Raw genomic sequence first — 24643 nt, forward strand, 5'->3', positions numbered from 1 at the left:
TATAAAATATTCTATTTAAATTAATATATTTATTGATTAAATTATTTTTTAGCAAATATTATAATACTCGTTAGTATGTAAGTGTGAGGTTTAGCATTAAACGAGTAGTAAATTAGTCATATTAACTTTACTAATTAAAATTGGCATCTATCAATACTCTTTAATAATCTTATAGTATTTTTTTTATATCAGATCCGATAGTATGAAGTAATATATTTTTACTAAAAATCCAATAAGAACAAAGTATTAGGGGTGCACATGGCCCGGTCTCGAACATTTTATGAACTAATTTAGTGTTATTTCACCGGGTCTATGGTCGAGTAAGTGTCTCAAAAATAGACCCGGACATTATTTCGGGGCGGGACGGGTCAAAGTGAACCTGACTTTTACCCAACCATGTGCACCCTAAGAGAACTAAAAAAGATATATATGTTTTAAATTAATTTTAATATTATGTTATATTAATTATAAGCTTATTGTTTTATTTTTAATCACACTTGTTGAATTAGAAAATAGATCAAAGAAGCATCAAATTATAATTAATGGACAAATTCAAGTTCAAATATGGATATTAACATTTTAGTAACAAGTTTCTTATTTATAAATAAGTGCATCATAAATAAGTTTCTTTATAAATTATTGTTAAAATTTTAAAGACCCGATTTTCACCCGATTTGGACCCGATATAGTTGTGGCCCGAAAATGTTTAGGTTTCATCGGGTGTAGGGTCGGGTTATGATCTAAAAAATAAACCCGGTGTATATTTAGGATCGGGTCTGGGTCAGGACAAACCCGATTTCACCCGACCCATGAACACCCCTACAAAGTATAATCATAAAGATCAAACTCTTTACGATGGTTAACGGATTTCTTATTGATTAATCATTAATTCTACAAGTATTTAAATCATATCCAATATCCATTCGACTAGCATCATAGGACATTAGGTGTCCATAATCAAAGTATAATAAATACATTTTTAATTACTATGACAGTTGCAAGTCAAATGAAATTCTATTTTCATATTCATCTTGAAAATATTCTATTGACAAATATGCGATAACTATAACCATTACGAATTTTCAAAGTGAGTCAGTTCAATAGTCATATCTAGGGGTGTTCAAATCCAAACCGATCCAAATTAAACCGCTCATCCAATCCGATCCAAACTGAAAATCGATTAAAACCGCACTAATTCGGATTTGATTGGATTCTATTTTTTGCAAACCGCTGGATTGGATCGGATTTCGAATCTACTTTTCATAACCGATCCAATCCAATCCAAATTGCACAATGTGCTATAATATTATTATTTTATTATTATATTTATTTCTATTGTTATGTTATCGTTAGTTTTTTAAGATATTGTTAAGATTTGTTATGTCATTGTTGATTATTTAAAATTTGATGTTGAGACTTGTTATATGTATTTAATTTTTTTATTTAAAAAACCGCAAATCTAAACCGCTTGTAATCGGATCGGATCGGATTTCCAAAAAGATTTCATCCAATCCAAATCGCACCGCATATAAATTAAGCGTTCGGATCGGATGACTTTTTCCCTTAAAACCGAACCAAACCGCACAGCGAATACCCCTAGTCATATCTCTATATGCACCATCTATATATAATTTTTAATAAATAAGATCTATTAATCTTCATTCAATAAAAATCATTATATATATATTGGTCTATCCAAATTATTAATGTCCCTTTTAATAATCCTATAATCAAGAACAGTTTAGATTATAATATAAAATATCTGTCTCTTACTATTATGATTACTATCATAATGAATTAATGATAAATCTCTACATTTAATCAAAGACTTTATTATATTAACCTTTTAATATAATAAGATTTAATTATTCTATTAGTCCCTAAAATTTTGTCAAATTTTCAATTAGGTCTTTATACTTTTTTTTTTCAATTGGGTCTTTAAACCAATTTTTTTTAACTAGGTCCCTCTTGACGGCAAACATAAAAAATTGTTAACGAAGAGTAAATTTATCATTATACCCATAGTTTACTCTTTACAAATCACTCATTCTCAAGTTCTAATTCTTTTTGCCTTTCCTATTATTCCTCCTCCTGTGTTTTTCTCGTACCTTGTGAACATGGATAAAAGCCAATTATCTTTAGAAATCTCTAACTAACAAGTAAAACAAGGAAAACACAAGAACATTGTCTCCATTGTTCACAAACTCTAATAGAGATATGCACCTCTATTCACAATCCTAACCCACTCTCCATTAGAGATATATGTTTATTGAAGTTGCTTCTGTTCATTCGTGCAATTGTTAACAGATGAAAACGACATTCTTATCCTACCTCTTGTGGATCTTTGTCTTTCCATATTGTCAGTTTCGATTCTTCAACACTTATCTGGGAATAACTCTTCCGAACCCACTTCTTCTGAAATAAAAGAAATGAAAAATTCTCAAAAAAATTACCGTTAGATACCCTAATTATGCAAATTTTAAAGATAAGTGATAATAAAGGATTTTGAAGCCAATCGAAAATTAATATCACAATTAGCGAATGAAAACATGGAATTCGATTTTGAAATTAGATGAAAGTGGGAAATTGAGGAAGCAGAAACGACAGAAGATTAGAGAAATTTTGGTTTTTTTGGGGGGGCTGGGGCGGGCTGGTCCGCTTTGCCACCCCTAAAAGTATATGCAAACAGGAAAGAAGAAAAGAGCATACATACAGAGGGAGCATCTCTTGAAAAGGAAAGGGGGAACAACACAAAAGTAAGTAACATTACTCAAAGGGAAGTTTCTTAATCTTATCCAAAATTCAATTCCTTTTGATCAAAGTTACAATTATGTTTGTCATCAAGGGGGAGATTGTTGAGTTAAGAAATTAACTAATTTCAATTGATGATGACAAACATTATTTTATTAGGCTAAAAATTCAATTAGTTCTTTAATTGTATTTAATTAGTGTTGCAGGCCAAAGAAATAAAATAGTTGCAGCAGCCCAAACACATAGAAAAATAAACAAGTCTCTCAGTGGGCTTTCAAACACTCAAAGCCCAACAAAATATTGTAAAACTCAACTGGACTGAATGAAAACATATTCAACACAAGTCCAAGTTGACTACATCAAACTTCTCATTTAATATTGAAGTCTCACCTCTCTCTACTTGCTTCGGTCAGCATCAGAACAAAAGAGAGAGAGCTTCGTCCAATTGCTCTTTTCACCATAGAAGAAAGAAAGAGAAAACTTAATCCAAAAGGCAAAGGTCTAATCACCCAAATCAAACAATTTCAAGCTAAGTCAGAAGTTAAAGGTGATTCATTTCTATTTGCATCCAATTTACTTTCCTCTCTTCTTCTTTAACTCTCTGCTATTTCAATTTGGGATAAATGGAGAAAGTGATTTCTGATAATCACTGCTGTGAATCAAAAACCAAAATTGTTTTTTTGGGATAAAGTTGCAGTTCAAGGGTTTAGATCTGGGTTTATCATTGAACAATTTTTTCTCTGCTCACCTAAGGCTTTCGATCAAGCGAAAGGGGTCAGATTCAAAACTCCTAATTCAAGGATTAATTGAAAACAATGAAAGGGTAAGTTGGTAAAGCACACAGCTCGAGAAGTTGACTTGGAAGTAAGTAACTTAGCAACATAGAAGGAGATACAAAAGAAAATTATTCATGCTTCTGAAGCAAGGAGAGAGAACCAGTGTTTTGAACCCGAATCAGTGAAGACAACTCGATGAGGTATTTCATGGATGTGATGCATTGTAAACGATTGTGGCAAAAGACAATCGAACTGGAACATTAGACGATAAAAATAACTTAGAGCAACCACAATTAATACATTATCAAAAGAATAATATAATAGAATGATGAGTATATGAAAAACATTATAAAAAATTATAAATTGTACCTTAAAAGGATCAACTTCAATAAAAAACGAAGAATACATTTTTATTCTATGAAGTAGTAAAAAAAAATATAAAATTATGAGTTGACTCTCAAATTTAGATTCATGTATCACAGAAAAACACTATATATAGAGTTTAGTAAAACAAAAATAAATATGTAAATTATTTATTATTAAGGTAATTTTTTATTGGGTAAAGTATATTTTTTGTCCCTGAAGTTTACTAAAAGTTTCAAAAATACCCCTAAGTTTTAATTTGTTTCAATTTTATCCTTAATGTTTTTGATTTGCATCAATTTTATCCTTATCTTCAAAATTTTTGGTCAAACTATAGTCAACATTAATTTTTTTCAATAACACCCCCCAAACCCTATTCTCTTTCATCATCATCAAGAACAACTCCTCCCTAACATTTCCGCCGCCGTTTGTGTCCCAACTCCGGCCACCGCAAGTGATGTATATCATAACCTCCTTCTCTCTTTCATGGAGAAGACTCCATTACAAGACCCAGCATTCCACCACCAATCCCTGACCATGGCTCCAACCAACAAGTGCTATGAAGCACTTGAAATCAAATCCATCAACATTTAAGAAGAAGAAGCAAAATAAAAAAGGGCAACAGCAACATCAACAATAACAAAACACAACAACAGCTCCATGCAACAACAGATCAAAACTCCATAACAAATAAGAGGTACATGTCTCTTCTGATTCTCAATTACTTTCTCTTCTTTGTGGGTACCGTATCTTCAAGCATGGTCTCAAAGATTTCAACAAAAAGATTCTACCTTTATCATCTTCATTGAAATCATGTTGGGAGGTGGTAAGCATGGCAGCTGGCGGTGGTGGGCACAGCGGTGCGGCTGTTCGGCAGGGGGAAGGAAGGAGTGATGGGGGTATGGGAAGGGAGGGGGGAAAGGGGTGGTGTTGCTGGTTGAAGGGGGGTGCGGTTGGACGGTGGCGGCGTCGTGTGGTGGCGCGGGGGGGAGGGGGGGGGAAACAGTGGCGGAGGAGGATGGAGGAAAAAGAAAGAAGAAGAAAGAAGGGGAAAGGAGGGAGGGGGTAGAGCGTGCCGGAAAGGAGGTTGTGAGCAAGGTTGAGTAGTTGGAGGTTGGCGAGGTTAGGTTGGTGAGGTTGAGGAGCGGCGGAGGGAGGTGGCTGGAGAGGGAGTTCTTCTGGAGGTAGACTACACGGTAGAAGAGACAATCGGAGAGGGAGTGAGGGATGGGAATGTTGCTGAGTGAGTTTGGGGATGATGATGAAAGAGAATAGGGTTTGGAGGGTGTTATTGGAAAAAATTAATGTTGACCGTAGTTTGACCAAAAATTTTGAAGATAAGGATAAAATTGATGCAAATCGGAAACATTAAGGATAAAATTGAAACAAATTAAAACTTAGGGGTATTTTTGAAACTTTTAGTAAACTTCAGGGACAAAAAATATACTTTACCCTTTTTTATTATATACAGTAATTTTGCATCATATATTAATTTTGTTAAAATTATATAATTTTATCATATCATAATTAGAATCATTATCTTCAATCATAATTAGAGAAATCTCGGACAATAAATAAAAATATTATACCTAATATACACATATTGAAATAGAAAAGGGATAGAGATATATTATCATGATTACCACGACCGGTGCCATTATTATTATTATTATTATTATTATTATTATTATTATTATTATTATTATTATTATTAAAATGATTAAAAATATTTTTAATTGATAATTGAAAAGTAGTTTAATAGTGCATTAAATATTGACTTGATATAATAATAATGAAGATATGTTCCTAAATTGGTATAATTATAATAAAGATATTTTTTTATAAAATAATTTAGAATAGATGAAAAATTTCATGCATTTTGGAGGGAAAACGGACTCACGAGGGATCGCCACGTCACCTTTATTAGTCGGGGGAAAACCCAGTTTTAGTATATTAAGTAGATTTAAAAATATATTAGTAATATTAGAATCATTAAAATAAATAAGATTTTTTTAAACATAGTTTTTATTTTGATCTTTTCTATAATATAAAAAAGATATTCAAAAATAATATAAGAAATGTATTATATATTGAAAAATTAATTATTTATATAAAATATATATTAAAATTAACACTAAATCAGTAATTTTTTTTGGTGACTAAAAAATTTGGAAAGATAGGAGACTCGAACCCGCAACCTCTTAATTGAATATGGAGAGTCTATGCCATTTGAGCTATTGCTCGTTGGCACACTAAATCAGTAATTTATATACAATATATATTTAAAGTAAAATATACGTTAAAAATACAGAAATTATGTGTATGCGGTATGCCAAACTTGCTATTGATTCATTGTTTATCAACGTAGCATATCTCTTTATAATATAATTAGTGACTGGTTTTTAATATAGACATAGCATTTTTTTATATATAATTTCTAATCACTTAACATTTTTTATTTCCCCAATGTAGGCCAAAGTTGCTATTGATTCCTTGTTTCGCCATCTTCTTCATCCATAGTCCTCTCTTTGAACAAGTGTTTCAGAAAACCATCAGGTACATCCACGTACACCCTATCGCAACACTTTATCATCCCCACGTGGTTCATTCAAATCACCTTCCTTCACAACACTACTCTTCACTTCGCCTTCATACACCACACTTCCCACATCATCATCATATTCATATGCACTTATTAGTCTTTTTCGGACTTTTGGTCTATATTTATCTGTCCCCGTAAATTACCAAATTAACACTAGGTCCTTTGCCATTTGTAAACAACAATATTGGCACGTACCCGTAAATTCAACGCCATTAATTTTTAGTATTTTTATCATTATTTAATTTTTTTACTAAAGATAAGAGACTCGAACCCGCAACCTCTTAAATGAGTATGGAGAGACTATATTATTTAAGTTATAACTCATTTTTAAGTTATAGAAAACTCAATGAATTATAGCTCAAATGACATAGTCTCCCTATACTCAATTATGAGGTTGCGAGTTCGAATCTCTTATCTTTGATTAAAAAAAAAATCATTATTTAATTAATATAAATATTAAATTATTTTTAATAAATAAATTTTATTAATATATATATATATATATATATAAAAATTTTAATAAATAGAAATATAAATTATTATTAACTAAATATTAATAAAAAATAATAATATTTGTTAGTTACTTAATAATACTCACATTAATTTCCACGTCAACGAGAACCCCATCAAAGAAAACTTACCCACCTCTCCACCGACTGCAATATTCTGGAACCCCATCAAACGCTCGAGAACCCTCTACCCACCTCTGATATTTCCATTTCATAACCTCGTACTTTCTCGAATTTCTTCCTCAAACTCCTACTATAAAAACCACCTTCCCCTTCTCCCTCATTACAGTTAATAAAAATAGAAACCAGTCTGCAACCAAAAACTTGCTTCATTGTTTCTGACAGCTCTATTTTTTTTTTCCCTTAAATTTGAAGTTGAGGTTTATACTATATACTGATAGTTGAACATGGCTACAAAGGAAGGAAAAGCCATAGGCATAGACCTAGGCACAACCTACAGCTGCGTGGGGGTGTGGCAAAACGACCGCGTTGAGATCATCCCCAACGACCAAGGCAACAGAACCACCCCTTCATACGTTGCCTTCACAGACACCGAGCGTCTCATCGGCGACGCTGCCAAGAATCAAGTCGCCATGAACCCTAAGAACACCGTCTTCGACGCAAAGCGCTTAATCGGTCGCAGATTCTCCGATGCGTCCGTACAAAACGACATGAAGCTGTGGCCGTTTAAGGTCATTGCTGGCGCAGGTGACAAGCCAATGATCGTTGTGACGTACAAAGGAGAAGAGAAAACTTTCGCGGCGGAGGAGATATCTTCCATGGTTCTGATCAAGATGAGGGAAGTTGCGGAAGCGTTTCTTGGCCATCCGATCAAGAACGCGGTTATAACCGTCCCTGCTTATTTCAACGACTCTCAGAGGCAGGCCACGAAGGATGCAGGGGCAATTTCGGGATTGAATGTTTTGCGGATCATCAACGAGCCAACCGCTGCTGCTATCGCTTACGGTTTGGACAAGAAAGCTTCTAGAAAAGGCGAGCAGAACGTTCTCATCTTCGATCTCGGTGGCGGAACCTTCGATGTTTCGCTCTTAACAATTGAAGAAGGGATCTTCGAAGTGAAAGCCACTGCCGGTGATACTCATCTTGGTGGCGAAGATTTTGATAACAGAATGGTGAATCATTTTGTTGCGGAGTTCAAAAGAAAGAACAAGAAGGATATTAGCGGCAACCCTAGGGCTTTGAGGAGGTTGAGAACTGCGTGTGAGAGAGCCAAGAGAACGCTCTCTTCAACTGCGCAAACGACGATTGAAATCGATTCTCTGTACGAAGGGATTGATTTCTATGCAACGATCACGAGAGCGAGGTTTGAGGAATTGAACATGGATCTGTTCAGGAAGTGCATGGAGCCGGTGGAGAAGTGTCTTCGTGATGCGAAGATCGATAAGAGTCAGGTTCATGAAGTTGTTCTTGTTGGAGGATCTACAAGGATTCCGAAAGTTCAACAGCTTCTTCAAGATTTCTTCAATGGTAAAGAGCTTTGCAAGAGTATCAACCCTGATGAAGCTGTTGCTTATGGTGCTGCGGTTCAAGCCGCAATTCTGAGCGGTGAAGGTGACGAGAAGGTTCAGGACTTGCTGCTTCTCGATGTCACGCCGCTCAGTCTTGGACTTGAAACCGCCGGCGGAGTCATGACGGTTTTGATTCCGAGGAACACGACTATTCCAACGAAGAAGGAGCAGATTTTCTCAACCTACTCTGATAATCAGCCTGGTGTTCTAATCCAAGTGTACGAAGGAGAACGAGCGAGAACGAAGGATAACAATCTTCTCGGGAAATTCGAGCTGACCGGAATCCCTCCGGCTCCGAGAGGAGTTCCGCAGATCAATGTGTGTTTTGATATCGATGCGAATGGGATCTTGAATGTTTCAGCTGAGGATAAGACGGCAGGGGTGAAGAACAAGATAACGATCACGAACGATAAAGGAAGGTTGAGCAAGGATGAGATAGAGAAGATGGTTAAGGATGCAGAGAGGTATAGGGCAGAGGATGAGGAAGTGAAGAAGAAGGTGGAGGCGAAGAACTCTCTGGAGAACTACGCTTACAACATGAGGAACACGATAAGGGACGAGAAGATTGCTGGGAAGTTGAGTGCTGAGGATAAGGGGAAGATTGAGAAGGCGGTGGAGGATGCTATTGAGTGGTTGGAAGGGAACCAGATGGCGGAGGTGGATGAGTTTGAGGACAAGCAGAAGGAGTTGGAAGGAATATGTAACCCCATCATTGCTAAGTTGTATCAGGGTGGTGGTGGTGGTGGTGGTGAAGATGCTCCAATGGGTGGTGCTCATGACATGCCTGCTGGTGGTTCATCTGATTCTGGTGCTGGACCCAAGATTGAAGAAGTTGACTAAACAAGAAGCATCTTGACTTTATCTTTGTTATATGATTAAGAACTCATAGCGGTTATGTTGAAAGCTCGTTATTCAGTTGTTTTTCTCCCCTTTTTTTCGGTTAAAGTTTCGCATCTAGTAGTGTAACAGTGATGTGTTTGATAAATAATGAAAAATATTTTTTTTTTCTTTTCTTTTCTGATATGGAGCTAGATAAACAAGATCTCTGCTACAAAAATTAAATTCGTTAAAAACTCGAAATACTTCCGGCGAAGATTTTTGCAGAACTCTGATGATTTAACATGTAAGCATGAAACGAGGATTAAGGCTCGCGATACGATTTGTAAATGAAATTATAATTAATGTTACTTGCAAACTGGAGAACGAAAAGATTATCAGAACGATAAACTGTTATTCTGTTAACTTAAAAAACTGAAAAGTCCCCGATAAAGGAAAACCAAAATAATATAATTAGAAGTTCTGCAAACGGAGATATGAATAATGTGAATAATGTGAACAATACTCTCAAAATGTGAACAACGGACTGTACTCTCATACTCAATAGTCAATAAGCATAAAAAAAGGTATTTCAATTTATTATCCATTCCTATTTTAATTTTCATCTTTTACCTTAACTAAATCATAATTTCATCATTTTCAGCGTGGTTTTCCTTTCTATTGCCATTTATCGTTGTCAATCACGAAGCTTCTCTATGCTGTGGCTGCTCATTCGCTTTTGAAGCCTGCAAAATGCTCGCCTTTTCCTCTATCTCGCCGCACCAGAATCTTCGCTTTTGAAGCCTGCAAAGTGCTCGCCTTTTCCTCTATCTCGCCGCACCAGAATCTTCGTTTCGCCACGCCGCAACTCTGGCCAAGTTTCCACACTTACGTTGTTAGTCTTAGTTCACTCTATTGGTATACAAAAGGTTAGTGATATGACCACCATCTAAACACAAGCTATAGCTCGGCATTATAGCCATTGTCACTAAAAAACTATAACCGTCGTCCGCTATAAGCTCGGTTTTTTATGAGCCATAATTCGGTCAGATTAATGCTTCTATCATAACCGATATCCGAACAGGCATAATAAAGTCGGTTACAAATCAATTCGGTAACCGATGATTATTGCCGAGAACGTAACCGACGAAGAATTCATAATATAAAAGAAGGTAAAGTATTTCTTTTAGGTTAAGTTGAAAATAAGACAACATACTGACTTAAGTTTTGGAGTGCCTTTGCAGGTACACTCCCCTCTTCTTCATTGTTTACATCACGCTGTGGCAAAAGGAAAAGCTCGGAATCGAGTTGTTGGACGCTCAGTCTCCAAGGTTATAGCTTGGCCGTCGCAGACTGTGGAGGCCGACCTATTTCACAGGCAAGATCAATTGGCGCCCACCGTGGGGCTCGAAGAAATCGATTCTTTCTTTTTTGGTCCCATCATCCTCACTTACACCCATGGCTGACGTGCCACCTCCTTCCTTGTCCGAGCTTATGCGGATGGTAACCGAGCTACAACAAGCCAACCAACGAATGGCCGATGAAAATCAGATAATGGCTGCTCAAATTGCTGAACTGAACCATGTTCGGATAGAACATAACGATACTCATCACCAACAGCCAGAGGATAATGAGCATCATTTCCAGCCCTCTCACGTCTCGGAGACTGTCCGAGCTGACGAAATTCAACCCAAAGATGAAAAGGAAGAGTCCGACAAACTTGTAGGACCCTTCACAGAAGAAGTGATGAACTTCGAGTTGCCAAAGAGATTCGCCCTGCCACTAACTCTCACACCTTATGATGGGCTCGGAGACCCGAAGAAATTCCTCAAAAAGTTCCGATCAATAATGATCGTCAACGGTGCATCAGATATTGTTTTATGCCATTATTTTTCAAATTATTTAGACGGTCCTGCACTTGATTGCTTGTGTGCTTTGCCTGCAGGTTCTGTTTCGCGCTTTCAGCAATTGGCCAAGCTATTCGAGGAACATTTCGCAGGATCTGCAATTTATTTGCACGACTCAGATTATCTTAATACAATCAAGCAAGGACAAAATGAGAGCTTGAAGGAGTACATGACTCGTTTTACGAAGATTGCCATAAGCATACCAGACCTTCACCCCGAGGTCCATCTCCACGCGATCAAAAGTGGACTCCGACCAGGAAAGTTCCAAGAAACCATTGCGGTAGCAAAACCGAAGACCCTTGCCGAGTTCCGCGAAAAAGCTAAAGGTCAAATCGATATCGAGGAACTCAGACAAGCTCAGAAGTCGGACAAAACAATCTACAGAGACGAACATAAGGCGCCGAGCAGTAAGCAAAATTTTAAACTAACCCCTAGGTTTGATTCTTATATGCAGTTCAACACCAGGAGAGAGGACATAATAAAGGAAATCCTAAATTCAAAATTGATCAAGCTCCCGAGAAAGGCTGGCACCTACCAAGATACTAAACACGCAGACAAATTCAAGTATTGCGCATTCCACCAAAAGCACGGTCACACCACTGACGATTGTGTGGTCGCCAAAGACCTCCTAGAGAGATTGGCTCGGCAAGGTCACCTTGACAAGTATATTGGAGGTCACATCCAAAAGCGCACGACGATCTCTACAAACAGTGACATAACCGAACAGCAACACCGAGGAAAAGAAAAGGTAACGCCAAACAATTACGAAAAATCAAGGGGAATAATCAATTATATTTCAGGAGGGTACGCCGGTAGAGGATCCTCAAGCTCGGCAAGAAAAAGATCATTCCGAGCAATATGTTCGTTAGAAGGACCGCAAGGCGAGGTTGAGAATTCAACACAACTCTCACAAGTCACATTTACACAAGCTGACTTTAAGTCTAACATACAGAACCTGGATGATCCCTTGGTTATCACTCTTCAGTTGGGAGACCTACTGGTCAAGAAAGTACTCCTAGATCCTAGAAGCAGCGCAGACGTCTTATTCTATTCGACGTTTCAAAAAATGAAGCTCAGTAACAACATTCTCCAGTCAACAGGGGGAGATCTGGTCGGATTCTTGGGCGAACGAGTTCCAATAATGGAATTAGTGTGGTTACAAACAACACTGGGTGAGCATTCTCTTTCAAAAACTTGTGATATTCAATATCTAGTAGTAGATTGCTTCAGTCCATATAATCTTATCCTTGGCCGCCCTTTCTTAAACAAGTTCGGCGCCATTGTATCTACAGTAACCTGTGTGTTAAGTTTTCCTTGCAGGACGACCACGTTGTCACAATCCACGGAGATCATAAAGAAGCTCGGCATTGTTACAACGTCGGCATGAAATTCCAAATTCATTCGAAGCAACAAGTTAACAACGTCGATCTTACAAAAAAAAGCTCGGCATTAGCCGACCTAGATCCAAGAACAGACTTCCGAGAACGACCTACTCCGTCTGATGACTTACAAAAGATATATTTTAACAATGACCCTAACAAATTCACTTTTGTAGGTAAATCAATAGGACAAGAGGAGCTCCAGGCCCTCACCGCCTTCCTGCAAGAGCAAGCCGACTTATTTGCCTGGAAACCTTCCGATATGCCCGGCATAGACCCACAAATCATCAGTCATAAATTAGCTATAAACCCATCTGTGAGACCAGTGCAACAAAAGAAAAGAAAACCCGGCGAAGAGAAAAGAAGAGCATCATTAGAAGAAACACAAAAACTTATCAGCGCAGAGTTCATCAAAGAAATCAGATTTACCACCTGGCTGGCAAACGTGGTTATGGTAAGGAAACAAAACGGTAAGTGGCGCATATGCGTCGATTTTACTGACTTAAACAAAGCATGCCCAAAGGATTCTTATCCTCTACCATCCATAAACTCTTTGGTAGATAACGCTTCTGGCTACGCTACTTTAAGTTTCATGGATGCCTATTCAGGGTACAACCAAATACTTATGCACCCCTCTGATCAATGTAAAACAGCTTTTATTACTGACTTTGGCAACTACTGTTATAAGGTTATGCCTTTTGGACTAAAGAATGCAGGAGCAACTTACCAGCGTCTTATGGATAAAGTTTTCACCAAACAAATCGGCAGAAACATCGAAGTCTATGTAGATGATATGGTCGCCAAAACAAAGGTCGGCAGCAACCACATTGATGATTTAACAGAGATATTCGGCCAGATACGCCACTACAACATGCGCCTAAACCCAGAAAAATGCGCCTTTGGAGTACAAGGTGGTAAATTCTTAGGGTTTTTATTGACACACAGGGGCATTGAGGCAAACCCCGACAAATGCCGAGCAGTTTTGGAGATGACAAGCCCAAAGACTATAAAAGAAGTTCAACGCCTCACAGGAAGGCTTGTCGCACTATCCATATTTGTACCTTGTTTAGCTTCAAATCTAATCCATTTTTCCAAACAATCAAAAAGAAAAACAAATTTCAATGGACCGACGATTGTGAACAAGCTTTTAACACACTAAAAACAACTCTCTCACAACCGCCGATTCTACAAAAACCCCTCCAGGGGGAAGATTTATTCCTATACTTGTCAGTTACTGATTGGGCGATAAGCTCTGCTCTTGTAACAGAAAGAAACAAAATTTAGCATCCAGTATACTTCGTCAGCAAAACACTCCAGCACGCCGAGCTTAATTATCCGAGGATAGAGAAGCTGGCCCTGGCATTAGTCTTCTCCGCACGCAGACTCCGACCTTATTTCCAAAGTCATGTCATCAATATCAAGACAGATCACCCACTACGACAAGTGCTACATAAGCCCGACATTGCAGGAAGGCTTATAAAGTGGTCAATCGAATTATCCGAGTTCGACATCAGATATCAGTCCAGAGGGCCAATCAAATCACAATTCCTCGCCGACTTTATCGCCGAACTTACAATACCAACCGAAGACGACCACACAAAACAATGGACCTTGTACATAGATGGCTCATCCAACAAAGAAGGATGTGGTGCCGGAATCCGACTGGAAGTCGATGATGGTTCCATCCTTGAGCATTCCTTACATTTATCTTTTAAGGCCAGCAATAATCAATCAGAGTATGAAGCCCTGGTCGCAGGACTCCGACTTTGTTTGGATCTCCATATACCCACGATTAAGGTATACTGTGACTCCCTGTTAGTTGTTCAACAGGTAAACGACTTATTTCAAGTAAGAGACCCTCTTCTATCTAAATATTTGCTGTTAGTAAAAGATTTAATTTCACAATTTAAAGAATTTGAAATACAACACATACCAAGAGAACAAAACCAAAGAGCCGATATTTTATCCAAGCTCGGCAGCACCCAATCCGAGATCTCCACATTACATCAATTTACTATAACATCTCCAAGTGTTGATCTGACAAAGGTGCTAAGTGTTACACAGGAAACAGATTGGCGAACAGATTTCATAAATTATCTACAAACGTTCCGCATCCCAGAAACCATAGAGAATGTCAAAAGGTTCCGAAGACAAGCCACATTTTTCATATTACTGAACGGAGCCTTATACAGACGAGGATACACTTGCCCATTGCTCAAGTGCCTCAGCAGACTCGAGGTCGAGATAGCACTATCCGAAGCACATGAGGGGATCTGCGGAACACACACAGGAGCTCGGAGCTTAACATCGAAAATCCTCCGCGCCGGCTTCTTTTGGCCATCACTAAAACAAGAATGTCAGAACAAAGTCCAAACTTGTATAAATTGCCAGAAGCACGCCCCAACCATCCACATTCCAGCCGAAGATATGCACCATAGCGATGTCACATGGCCTTTCAACCAATGGGGATTAGACATTCTCGGCCCGTTCCCTACGGCGCCGGGCCAGGTAAAATTTCTTATAGTCAGAATTGACTACTTTTCAAAATGGGTCGAGGCCCAACCTTTGGCAAAAATCACATCACATCAAATAATCTCTTTTGTTTGGAAAAACATCATTTGCCGCTTCGGCATTCCTCATCATGTCATAACTGACAATGGTCGCCAGTTTGCCGATCAGAAATTTTAATCTTTCTTGCAGAACCTCAAAATCAAACAACATTTTGCCTCTGTTGAACATCCTCAGACGAACGGACTAGCAGAAGCAGCAAATAAAGTGATATTGTACGCACTTAAAAAGAAGTTGGACGACGCAAAAGGGCTATGGGCCGACCTAATACCTGAAGTCCTATGGGGATACAATACAACATCCCAGTCATCAACAAAGGAGACACCATTCAGACTTGTATATGGATCTGAAGCAATGATACCACTAGAAATCTCCCACAACTCAATTAGAACACAACTCGGCGAACACGATAAAGCTCGGCGAACCGAGTTAGACACCATCGAAGAGGTCCAAGATGTTGCCACGTTAAGACAACGCGCAGTCCAGCAAAAATTATCTCGGCGCCACAATAAATTGGTCAAAAGCCGAATATTCGACAAAGGATACTTGGTCATTCAAAAGACAGAAGTCGCCCAACGGCCACCATCACATGACAAGCTAGCCGCAAACTGGGAGGGCCCATATCGAGTCACACAGGTCCTCGGCAACGGAGTATATAAGCTAGAAACTGTAAATGGTACACCCCTACCCAACACTTGGAATGTATCCTCCCTAAAGAAATTCTATAGTTAAAAAGTCAGGGACAGGCTTGTACTCTTTTTCCTACTGCCAAGATTTTATCCCTAGAGGGTTTTGCTTGGAGAGGTTTTAACGAGGCTAGCCTACCTGCACCTTTGTATTCAAAGGTTCCCAAATCAAAACATATCCATTTCATATTCAAATATGCATGACATATGCGCATCTATCACTTTCTTGCTTTCCAAAATCAAAGCATAACTACAAACTCGTCTACAACGACGAACAATCATCAAATCCAAAATAACTCGGCAATACTAACATACACACAGGAATAACATCCTGAACAAAATTCCAATTAAATAAGCAAAATGCTTCTCTAAATACCAATTCAACCAAATAAACAAAAGATCAATATCCCAACAAAGTAGCAATTATCACAGGCTTACAACCTTAACAAAGTCTAATAACATATCCAATAACAAAAAGAACTATTAACTAGAGTTTTTTACAAAACAAACAGCAAAGCCACTAAACATTCTCGGCCTCATCCTCGGCCTCCCCATCATCTTCGACTAGCTTCCCGTCACGAACAATCTTCGCAGGATCCATTCCAGACAGGTCAGCATCAGGAACAAAAAACTTCACTTGTAAGCATGCCCTCTCGAAACCTTCAACAAAAGAATCCAAAATCTCATCACCTTTCCTTTCTCCATCTCCTTTAGCTGAGCTGTAACCTCAATCAACCGAGTTTCCATACTCGCCAGATCAGCTTCCTTTTTCTTCAAATCTTCCACATCCTTGGCATAATTATCTTTTGTTTCCTTCAATTGCTTCTCAGTCTCAGTCAGCCGACTTTGTAACCCAGCAGCAATACCCTTACTCTTAATTAACTCTTCTTTATACACAACACATTCTGCTTTCTCACCTGCAATCTTCTTATGCCTCAGCTCTTGACTTCGCCCTAAACTAGCAAGCCTCAGACCAACCACCTATAAAAACATCAAAACTACTACATAAGGTATATGAAATAAGCAAAAACCAAACTACCAATATAAGAAACATCTTACCTGCATGTACTGCCCAACAGCCATCTCACCAACCTCATTTGCCAAAGAAACATCGGCAGAGGACTGACAATATTCGTCGGCCACAGCCATGTAAGGATACTCCTTCCCCCAGACAGACAAACCTCCACTCTGCTCATACATCTCATGAAGCCTTTTCTGATTTACAACAAAAGCCTCAATTTCCTCCAGGGGAACACCATGTTCCTTCCCACTAGACTCGTCAGATAAGTCCACCACGTCCGATTTCCTCTTTTTCACGATCACTTTCCGACGACCATGAGGAGGCTGACTAACTTCCCCAGCCACTACCACCTTCTCACGATTGGTAGAAGAAACTTCCTTTTCCAAGTTCTTGCTCTTAAACCGGGACCTCAGCGACGCAGCCGAAACGCCAGGGTACTTACCTCCTACAAGTTCCATGAAAACAAAACGGAATGTCAGCAAATAACTAACCAATAAAAACAACAGAAACCAAAAACAAAACTCACCCATATACTCTACCACAGAATTCCTATCCTCATCCCACTTCAACAACTCAAACATCGAAATCAACTCTTTCCGATCAATTTGTTCAACTAAAAACTCAATAATACAGATATTCCTCGGAGTAATAACCTCGGCGCCGAGGATATTTTGCGGTTCCGAGCACCACCATAAAGGGAACCTCTCCGCTAACAACTCATCCATATAAAATGGAAATTCTGTTTCCACACCCCTCACTTTAACATACATCTCCTTGAAATCCTTGAAAGATGATTTGTACAGTTTAAAAATACCAAACCCAGGAGTACTGTTCAAATTTACCCACCCCCTTTCCAAACCCCTTTAGCTTGGAACAAAGAAAAAAATAAATCTACAGAAGGCTCCAACTCCAGAAATTCCATCAATATCTCAAAGCATCGAAGGAACACCCATCCATTAGGATGCACTTGTGAAGGAGCACAGTTAAGTTGTTTTAGAATCTGACATTGAAAAATAGTGAAAGGCAGTCTCACTCGCAACTCCTCTAACACGCAACTATGCATATAGAAAAACTCAAACCCCTGTCCCCTATGGTAAATCCTATCCTCACTACTACATGGCAACAACTCCACTTTAACACCACAACCAACCCTGACGACTCTCTTCACGTCTATCTGCTTCATAGCAACATCATCACAAAATAAAGAAATACGAGACTTCACATCGTCACTAACCTAGTCATACGACCAGTCAATCTCCCCTTTTTTCTCCTTCTCTAAACCCATTCGAGAACCATAACAGAAAAGCAGAAAGGTAGAAGACACAGATGACAAAGCAGAAGACGAAAGAAATAGCATGCATACCTCTTTTACTCATTATGTTTTCCAAGCAGCAAAAAACCAAGAGTCAGAGATAACTTACCACACATTTGAACTTAACCACATCCAGAAGTAACTGCCAACTCAATCACACCAAACGACGCAGTTACCTTGGGAATTTAACAAGCCTTTAATGCTCCAAGGACACTTTCTCTCTCCTAAATAAAAGGCTCATTCTTTTTTTTAATGAAGTACGTTGAATTGGGGGCTCACTTAAATAAAACACCTGACCGAATTATAACTCATTCAAAAGCTCAACCTGCTTCATTAAAAATCCCTCCTCAGGTCAAGCTTGGAGGCTATGATATGGCCACCATCTAAACACGAGCTATAGCTCGGCATTATAGCTGTTGTCACTAAAAAACTATAACTGTCACCCGCTATAAGCTCGGCCTTTCATGAGCCATAACTCGGTCAGATTAATGCTCCTATCATAACCGATATCCGAACAGGCATAATAAAGTCGGTTACAAATCAATTCGGTAACCGATGATTATTGCCGAGAACATAACCGACGAAGAATTCATAATATAAAAGAAGGTAAAGTATTTCTTTTAGGTTAAGTTGAAAATAAGACAACATACTGACTTAAGCTTTGGAGTGCCTTTGCAGGTACACTCCCCTCCTCTTCATTGTTTACATCACGCTGTGGCAAAAGGAAAAGCTCGGAATCGAGTTGTTGGACACTCAGTCTCCAAGGTTATAGCTCGACCGTCGCAGATTGTGGAGGCCGACCTATTTCACAGGCAAGATCAGTTAGTATATAGTTAAGAGTTTTATATTACAGAGGTTGTTTTTTTCTATGCATATAAGATATTAGATTATTCTTTATATATATATATATATATATATATATATATATATATATATATATATATTATTGATATTGAATATAGAATTTTTTTTCTGTATACGTTGGGGTGTTTCTTTTTTCACTGTACTAGATGTTTTTTTAACGCGCATATTGCATAGAGCTCTCTCGGCGGCAGCGACAAACTGTGGAGGCGGAGACGACACAAGACGCAGTGTGACAGTACAATGAAAGAGAACGGGACGTAGTGTGAAGGTGGGAAATAGATTTTCTCGATTTTTTTAACAATTGAAGGAGTAAAGTGTGATTTTTTATTATTAATTATTATAAGTGAGACAAAAAAAAATATGAGAGAGTATATTAAAAGGTTATAAATTACGCTTTATTCCTTCAATTTTTTTCCACAATTGAGAGGATTCATTCCTTGTGAAAGTGTGTTTAGAGAAAGTTAAATTGTCTAATCTTAATTATCCAAATTTAAAAATTTAATTACTCCTAATCAATTAAAAATATGATTTTTAAAATTAATTTAATATTTTTTTAATTCATTATTTACGTTGTTCATAATAAGTGTTGTTTTTTTATACTTTTTTCATAATTAATTATACGAGCAAGAATTTAATTTTGATGTATAAAGTGTTTTACCTAATTAAATCTGTTTTTTAAGATAATTACGTGATGAATGTGAAAAGTAATTATTTTTAATGTAGTATTATGTAATTAGATGGATAGAGTAATATTTTTGGAACGAATACATGCTGAAAAGTATACCCAGAAGTGATATAGGGCGGAAGGAATAGGTTCAGCCCATGAATGAATTATGAGCCCAAAGTAAGGGATTTACGAAGCCCAGTTTGAGAGAATGATATTGGAGCAAAAATTGTGGATAAGAGAGAGAGAGAGAGAGAGTAGAGTAGAGTGAGTGAGAGAGGACCCCAAACGAAATGATGCGCCAAACTTGAAGTTTAGTGTCAGCTGAATTCACACTTGAGCTTTGTCTCAAAATCTTCATCAGTGTGGAGCAGTGAACGAAGAGGAGCACCACCATGGCTGGTATAACCACCAGCACCGCCTTCCCCTTCCACCACCTCCATACTCGACCCTCTCCTCTTCTCTCTTTTTCTGATTCCAAGCTCTTCGGTCTTCCTATCTCCAATCCCAACTCCCTCAAATTCGACTCTCCTATATCTGCCTCCTTCACATCCTCCCCCTACGTTGCCGCTCGCTACGGCGGTTCCCGCTCTTCCGACTACAACAATTTCAGGAAGCGCCGGAACGATTCCGACGACGACCAAGCTCTCGATATGTCCTCTCTTAGGTTTCCATCCTCACTCTTTCCTACTATATTTTTGTTCTCTCACTCTCATACACAATTGCCTCTGGAATTTCGCGCTCAATAACTGCTTCGGCTTCTTTTTTTTTTTTTTTTTTTTTTTGGGAATAGTTCGAATTCCGTGAGGCTTATTGACCAGAGCCAGAATATGGTTAGTTCTCTCGTTGCATTTAGGATTTGAATTCCGTTTACTCAAATTGTCTCTATAGTAATTAATTGGCTACTTTGGCTTGTAAAGTGCTTTGAGAAGAAAGCCACGCTTGAGTAGTGATTAATCTGGCATTTGAAGATGTTTTTGTTTTTGTTTTTGTAGGTAGGAGTAGTGTCTACCAGTCAGGCCCTTCAAATGGCTGAAGATGCTGAACTTGACTTGGTGTGAAGCCTTTCCCTTTATTCGTTATTTATTTGTTTAGGGATAGGTTGAGTGAAAAAGTTTGCTGTTGATTTTTCTTAACTGAAATACTTGAATGCAGTTTGTCCTATCAATGTAATTTAATGTCAACTGAGGTAGCGTTTGTTTTGAGGTACTGAGACAGAGATTGGGAGATTGAGACTATCATGTTTGTTGGTTCAGAGACTGGTAGTATTTCAGTACCTCCAAAAAGTGGGGACACAGTAGACTAAAATTTATAGAGAGTAAATTTTAATAACATTTTATACCTAAAATACCTTCATTTCAATTAATTAATTCCAATTTTACTCTTTGTACAAATTAAATTATAATTTCATTTTTGTTTTAATTTCTGTCTCCCACTTTGCACTAAACAGAATACTGATATTTATTTCAATCTCTGTCTCTTAGTCTCTGTCTCTCAGTCTCGGTCTTTTCGTCTCTGTCTCTCCACCAAACGCTACCTAATAGACATATATGCAAATGTTGTATTGCCCTGACTTGTTCAATAGCTATTGTTTCGGTCCATCTACTTTTTTTCTTTGCAATGTCTTAATTTGAACGTGATAAATGATTTAAGATGTTTCACTTAGACAAGTTTGCAGCTGGAAGCCTGGAAGTGATAGTGAGGTGTTTGAACTATTTGAATTTGGTTTATAATATTTGATTTGATTCAGTGGACCATTTAATTTTTTAATGGGGTTTGGTTAAAATGTTATACTTCTGACTTGAGTGAAACTTATTTTATGCAGGTAATAGTGTCCCCAGATGCAGATCCTCCTGTTGTTCGCATAATGGATTATAGGTATGATCTCCGTATGTTCTTAGAAAGGCTGTGCACTTTTTTTTTTTCATATCAAAATATTAATGGCTATTATGTATGAAGTTATTCAAAGACGTGACCATATGTGTAAATTTTAAATGTTCAGACATCTGTTGATAAATTTAGTAGTCAATGGCATGTTTCTATGCGTAAGATCAGATAATCATTAGTTCGGTCTGCATTTCGTAGACAAATAAACAAATTTGGTTTCTCGAGGCAAGGGGGACTTGGGAGTAGTGGGGGAGCTAGGCATACAATTCGCATTGAACTTATGTATAGATGTGTTTTGTGCTTCTGTCTGGTACTGTCAGAACATTCGATTATAAAAGGTCACTTTTTCATTAAGATTCACTCTTCATCTATTCATTTATTCATTTATTTTTTGTTGTTTTTGTTTTGTTTTTCTTTTATTTTTTGTTTTGCGGGGGGATATCATCACAAGTCACAATGAGATTGAGCTATCAGTAATGGAGAATTGGCACATATATGTAGTTGTTTCATGGAAGTGTTTTGACTGTTGAGAGAGAAGAGAAGGGGAGAGGAAGGGGGTGGGGAAGGGGACTTAAGTTACTTTTCCACCTACCTACTTGAATTATATTATGCTTTGAGGATAGTTGGACCTTGAAGATTGTGATTTGAATAGTTTCTCCCTTGTTTTACAGTAAATATAGATATGAACAACAAAAGAAGAAAAGAGATCAGCAGAAGAAAAGTGCTGGTAAGCATTGTAGTAGCTGGACTATGATGTTTTCGTCGAATTATGTAAGAACTCAGCGCAAATAATTTATTACTGACAAAATGATCTTTTAAATGTAGCCAGTCGGATGGATTTGAAGGAGCTCAAAATGGGGTAATTTCCTAGGCTAGGAGCCTAGATAATCCTTCTTTACTTTTATTATCTCAAAGGGAATATTTGGCAATAAAATGTTCTGGATTTTGTTTCTCAGATTTCCAAATTATATTATACTCTTTCATGATTAGATCTGGCATGTGATATTTATTTGATTCATTGTGCAATATGATTTCATGCTTTTGGACTTGTATTGATTATGATGGGATACACGAAGAGGAGTTTGTATAATTGTGATGCCCAAAGATATGTACAATATGGTGCATCTTAATCTTTAAAAATAGATACTCCTAAATGATTGGCATATCATTTTACATCATATAAAGGTTAAGCTTTGTTTTAATTTTTGAATCCTAATGATCACATAAACTCAATTAGACCAGTGGTAGAGATTGGTTTTCATTTGCTGGGTTAGTTTTTAGTTACATGGGGTATTGTGCCTTTTTCCTAATTTCTTTCTTAGCTTTGTCTTTTATTTTTAATAGATACAACATTGATGAACACGATTATTCTGTGCGTTTGAAAGCTGCCCGAAAATTCTTGAAAGATGGTGACAAGGTATATTATATATGAATTATTTATCCATGCCCTATTATTATACATAGAAGAGAAAGTATATTATATTCAAATTATTCATATCGTTTGGATCACTTACATTCAGGTAAAGGTCATTGTGAATCTCAAAGGTCGTGAAAACGAATTCAGAAATATTGCTATTGAGCTTATTAGACGTTTCCAAAATGATGTTGGGGAGGTAATGATGCTGATTCACTATATTGTACAATTGATTGTGATATAAGTAAAATTTATGTGTGAATGTATGCTAGAAGCCTAGTATATCTTTGTTGGAGATTGGATTTTCGTGAATTCATTTCAGATTCTTTGAAAGATGATTTCTTTGAATGGAGACATGATATTTGTTTCAACTTGAATCTTATATCAAAACCACATCTCTGGTTGATGTGCAGCTTGGGGCAGAGGAGGCCAAAAACTTCCGGGATAGGAACATTTTCATAATTTTGGTTCCAAATAAAGCCGTTCTACAGAAAACCCAAGATCCACCAAAGAAAAAAGACAAATCCGCAGCAGATGAAGTCTCTGCTAGTGTCTGAAACTCTGCTGCGAGTCTACTGTGAAATGAGTTGTGTGCAACATATATTTTTTTGGCCAGGTTAGAATATGTGTGTGTTGTATAGCATATAATCATGAGCAACAATGACACATTCACCAGAACATAATGGTAGAAGCAGCCTTATGTTATTCAATCCATTGCATGTCAAATTGGTGATTACTCATAGGAAGCTTCATCATACCATAAGGAATTATGGGGAATTGGCAGAGAGAACAGAACGCCAATTTCAGGCATTTATGCCTATGCCAGCATGATATCTTGCAGTAGCTGTTTCAGTATGCTGCTTATATTTTCTGTAGTCGTAGTTGTAATGTTTCTATTTCGAGATGTAGATAATGCAACCTACGTACCTAACGATTTGAAGGTAACGTAGTTCTGAAGTGCTTACGTTCCAAGGTTGCTAACGTGTTACATATTTGACTCGTATAAGTAATCAGAACCTTGTCCTGATAGCAACATGTTATTTTCATTTAATAATTGACGCCAAACCTTTCTTTGGTTTGGTGCACGAGATTAAAGTTTACATTTATTTGCATATTAGATTAGATGCGGAAATTTAAACAGAACATTATGGTTTGGTAAAATGGAGATTACAATTTCAAGCAGTTACGCCTCATTTATTTTTAAACTTTTTGGTATGTTATTTTAAAACTTATATATATTATTCAATTACTTAGTGTTTTTTCCATTAATTTGTTAAAAACATTGCTCGATTTATATAATGGGTAGCTTTTCTAAACTTCCACAAATGTATGGCTTACACCATACGTGATATCCATATAATTTTTGTTAAAAATGTTAAATTGACAGGCAATGTGACTGGCAATAAATATCTGCTAAAATTGAAGAAGATAAGTAATAATACTAAGTTGGTTTCCTAAAAGAACCGAACATCAATCATTAATACTTTTATAAAACTTATATTTAGAGTGTGAAATGACTAAAAACATATAGGACGAATTTAACTTTTTTATTCTAATAAAAAAGTAGAGTACTTTTACAGTCATATATCCGTTTA

The 24643-nt window shown here is 37.3% G+C and overlaps 3 protein-coding genes across 3 annotated transcripts; all 3 read left to right on the plus strand.

The window, feature by feature from the left end:
• The first annotated feature begins 7111 nt into the window (after positions 1-7111).
• On the plus strand, positions 7112-9538 carry LOC107641377 (heat shock 70 kDa protein). The gene has a single exon (XM_016344875.3). The coding sequence runs from the start codon at positions 7409-7411 to the stop codon at positions 9368-9370; it is 1962 nt and encodes a 653-aa protein (XP_016200361.1). The 5' UTR covers positions 7112-7408; the 3' UTR covers positions 9371-9538.
• A 1266-nt stretch (positions 9539-10804) lies between these two features.
• LOC148578878 (uncharacterized) lies at positions 10805-15932 on the plus strand. The gene is made up of 5 exons (XM_088503246.1): positions 10805-12466; positions 12574-13689; positions 13950-14462; positions 14679-15140; positions 15378-15932. Exons 1-5 carry the CDS (start codon positions 10805-10807, stop codon positions 15930-15932), a joined length of 4308 nt encoding a protein of 1435 aa, XP_088359372.1.
• Positions 15933-19963: 4031 nt separating this feature from the next.
• On the plus strand, positions 19964-24081 carry LOC107641397 (Translation initiation factor 3 protein). Its single transcript, XM_088502246.1, has 9 exons — positions 19964-20414; positions 20541-20580; positions 20743-20802; positions 21573-21625; positions 22306-22361; positions 22460-22493; positions 22979-23051; positions 23155-23247; positions 23462-24081. The coding sequence occupies exons 1-9, from the start codon at positions 20143-20145 to the stop codon at positions 23603-23605; spliced, it is 825 nt and encodes a 274-aa protein (XP_088358372.1). The 5' UTR covers positions 19964-20142; the 3' UTR covers positions 23606-24081.
• The last annotated feature ends 562 nt before the right edge of the window (positions 24082-24643 follow it).

This window comes from Arachis ipaensis, chromosome B1, assembly GCF_059453495.1.
Source record: "Arachis ipaensis isolate K30076 ecotype BB chromosome B1, ASM5945349v1, whole genome shotgun sequence".
Lineage (NCBI taxonomy): Eukaryota > Viridiplantae > Streptophyta > Magnoliopsida > Fabales > Fabaceae > Arachis > Arachis ipaensis.